At 39.8% G+C, this 3,067-nt stretch overlaps 1 protein-coding gene across 1 annotated transcript in view; it reads left to right on the top strand.

The window, feature by feature from the left end:
* Positions 1 to 3,067, top strand: part of serinc5 (serine incorporator 5) — a 21,542-nt gene that overhangs the window by 13,749 nt on the left and 4,726 nt on the right. The window contains exons 3-4 of the mRNA XM_020594589.1: positions 2,278 to 2,456; positions 2,682 to 2,763. Coding sequence (XP_020450245.1) covers positions 2,278 to 2,456; positions 2,682 to 2,763 — 261 coding nt within the window. The remainder of the gene's footprint in view (positions 1 to 2,277; positions 2,457 to 2,681; positions 2,764 to 3,067) is intronic.

The raw sequence follows: 3,067 nt of genomic DNA, 5'->3' as shown, positions 1-3,067 counted from the left end.
TACACTGTAAATAAACTTGCACTGCTTGCATCGAAGTCAGCCACCTGGGTCTGTCAATTTTTGTGACTCGCTCGACACACTTAAAAACAGTGCAGAACAGCACTGGAGAGAATCAGGAACAGCAGTAGAGACTAAACAACCAGGAAATCAAGAACAATCGAATATTACTCACACAATTAATTCCACAATGGGGGAGAGAAACCTGTGTTTCAGCCATAAGGATCTCTGAGCAACTACTCAAAAATACCTAAAGCAGGGCAATGTACAGTATTTGAGAGAGATCAGGAACAAGATATTACACATGAGCCTATTTACATTGTATTTCACCCCCAGGAGCTTGTTAGGTATTTTTAGTCAGATAGATATTGGATAGATACTTTATGTATTAGAAATGTTTAGTGGAGATAGGATGTCTAGTTAGACTGTTAAATGCTTAGGCCTGCTTATGAGTTTCTACAGGGTACATCTGGTCAAGGATAACTAGAGAGAAGAGTTGATGACTGTCAGCAGACAGGGTGTTTAATATTATTATTATGATGTGTATAACTGTAGCCTTAGCCATAATATGTTCTTATGTTTAATGTCACGACATGTACTAGAGGTCGTGAGAATGTTTTTAGTTACACACCACTTAATCAACAAACACACATGCACATTGATTTGCTTCATGTTTTGACTACTGCTATGACCAGCTGCAAAGCTGGCAACAGAGACGTCTCGGTTGACGTTTCTGTGTAGTATGGGGCTAGCCCAACTGAGGGGATATAATGTATAGGCCTGGTGGGTTCAGGGTCTTTCATCTTACATCTGCCTGCGAGCAGTTTGGAGGTGCAAGATACCTGAGCGTGTAATGTTAATTTTACCTGTGATCCTTTGAATAAATCAGCACTGTTTTGAAGTTACTTGGACTGTCTCGTCTCTCAGAGTTAGCAATGGTAAGAAGAACCATATCCTGCAAGCTGAATATTGCACCACAGTAGATTATTACATAGTCCCTCATAATTTCAGGAAGTAATGATGTTATTGTATCTGGAAGGAATATGTTCAGCTGTTTCCCCATGACACTGACATGACACTCATCTTAAGGTACTATTTGAAGACAGTGATGATTTTCCTCCAATCTTCTTTTGTTGTTGTTGTTTTTTTTTTCTTCTCTCTCCGCCAGTGTCTACAGTACAGTATTACAACGACTTCCGACTGTGATATGGGAACTCTGTACAAGGCCCATCCAGGCACAAAATGGCCTCTGATAGCCTCTGACAGCCTGCTGAGTTTTACACACACATACATGCACTTATTCACACACACTGAGCACAGTGGGAAGTCCCAGCTAAGAGAGCAGCCATTGTGCATATGAGAGCAGTGGTCTTTTCTCAGGAGATTTACAGCAGTCTGAAACAGCCGACCCCTTTCCCTCTTAATCGCAGCACTATGCACATGCTAATATGGTCCTCAGCATGAAACAAAAGCTCCAAAATGGGCTTTTACTCTGTGTTGTGATCTGGCTTCAGACTGTGCTACACACAGAGGTGATGACAACTCAATCTGCTGGCGTCTCACCCATGTGTACAGCTTTAGGGCCAAAGTACTCTGTCAAAAACCTGTAACACCAAATCAAACCAGTTATTTTCTGAAAGTAAAGACCTGTAGTTGTCTCAGAAACTGGCGTCTGGTTTTAAAGCATTTTTTGTATTTGTCTTTGCTTCTTACTTCTTCGGTTGGTGGCATCAGTGAGGGAAGCAGGAATTTGAACCTAATTTAAAGGCAGTATTTACTGTTGGAAACGGGCCAATGAAGCACTTCTAATTTTCTGTTGAAGGCCATAGAAAAAAAAGACCCATTTTACTGACTGCAGTTCTAGCTTTTTATGCAGCTCACTGTAGTTCAAAATTAATTTTATGTTAAGACAGCTCTGCCTGTCTTTTTCTCTTGCTTTGCTCTCTTCTTTTCCCTCTTCCCAATCCTTCTGACTTGCTGACAAAAGGCAGTTAATTTATTCATCTGTGTCTTTTGTATGTGTACACTGACAGTTAGTTGTAAGGCCCCTCTAACAGCCTGTAGAGAATGAGGGATGAAAGAGGGCTTCATGGAGAAAAAGAGGGGTTGTTGTCGCTGCCTGTTCTTTCTTTCTGTTCCTTTAGAGGCATGACACTTAGAATAGACACTATTGGGCCCTTTTCTTTTATGCCACATACTAGGCAAACACGAGGTGTGGTGTTTTTCAATACTATAATGATCTAATTTAAGAATTTTTGGCTTGTTATCCTTGTCAATCAGATCCCCTTCTACAGTGAGTTGTGTAAGAAGATGAATGCAGGGGAAAACTGCAAAACTCTGGTTGGCTACTCTGCCGTCTACAAGATGTGCTTCGGCATGGCCTGCTTCTTCTTCATGTTCGCTCTCTTAACGATACGTGTCAACAACAGCACAGGCTGCAGGGCAGCGATACATAATGGGTAAGAAGGCCTATTTCCTTTTTCTGTCAGTCATTAAACATTTTACATTCATCTATTAATGTCTAGCAAGAGCTCTACAGATTGTAGTGTTTGTCTGTGAATGTGAAGGCAAAAGCCAGTCTAACATCAGCTGTCATTGTTTGTTTTATTATTTTGATTGTTTGCTTTTAATATTTCACTCCTTCATGCTCAAACTTTTAACAATATTAATGCTTTAAATGTCAGGTTCTGGTTGCTGAAGTTTATTGTCCTGGTGGCTTTCTGTGCCGGAGGCTTCTTCCTCCCAGAAGAGGAAGCCTTTCTGAAAGGTAAAAACATGACACTCAACTCTAGAGCTGCAGCACTAAATGTTTTCTCAAAGCTAAATTTAATAATATAATTTGTTAATTAACAAATCATTGACATATCCATTTTGTATGGTGGCAAACTAAAAAAAGTAGGAGACAAAAAAATAATAAAACCAGTGGAAGAAACAAACAATTAATTACCTATATAATCTGACCCAAATAAAATTCCAAGATGACCCTACCATTTTGTTTGTGGAGTTATTTCAATGTCATTTCAATACTCTCACAGCTTGAGAGTGCTGTACAGCAGATTTAATGCAGTCT

This window comes from Monopterus albus, unplaced genomic scaffold, assembly GCF_001952655.1.
Source record: "Monopterus albus unplaced genomic scaffold, M_albus_1.0 scaffold23.1, whole genome shotgun sequence".
Lineage (NCBI taxonomy): Eukaryota > Metazoa > Chordata > Actinopteri > Synbranchiformes > Synbranchidae > Monopterus > Monopterus albus.
Note: the sequence above shows the minus strand (reverse complement) of the source record. Positions and strands in the feature narration are given on the sequence as shown.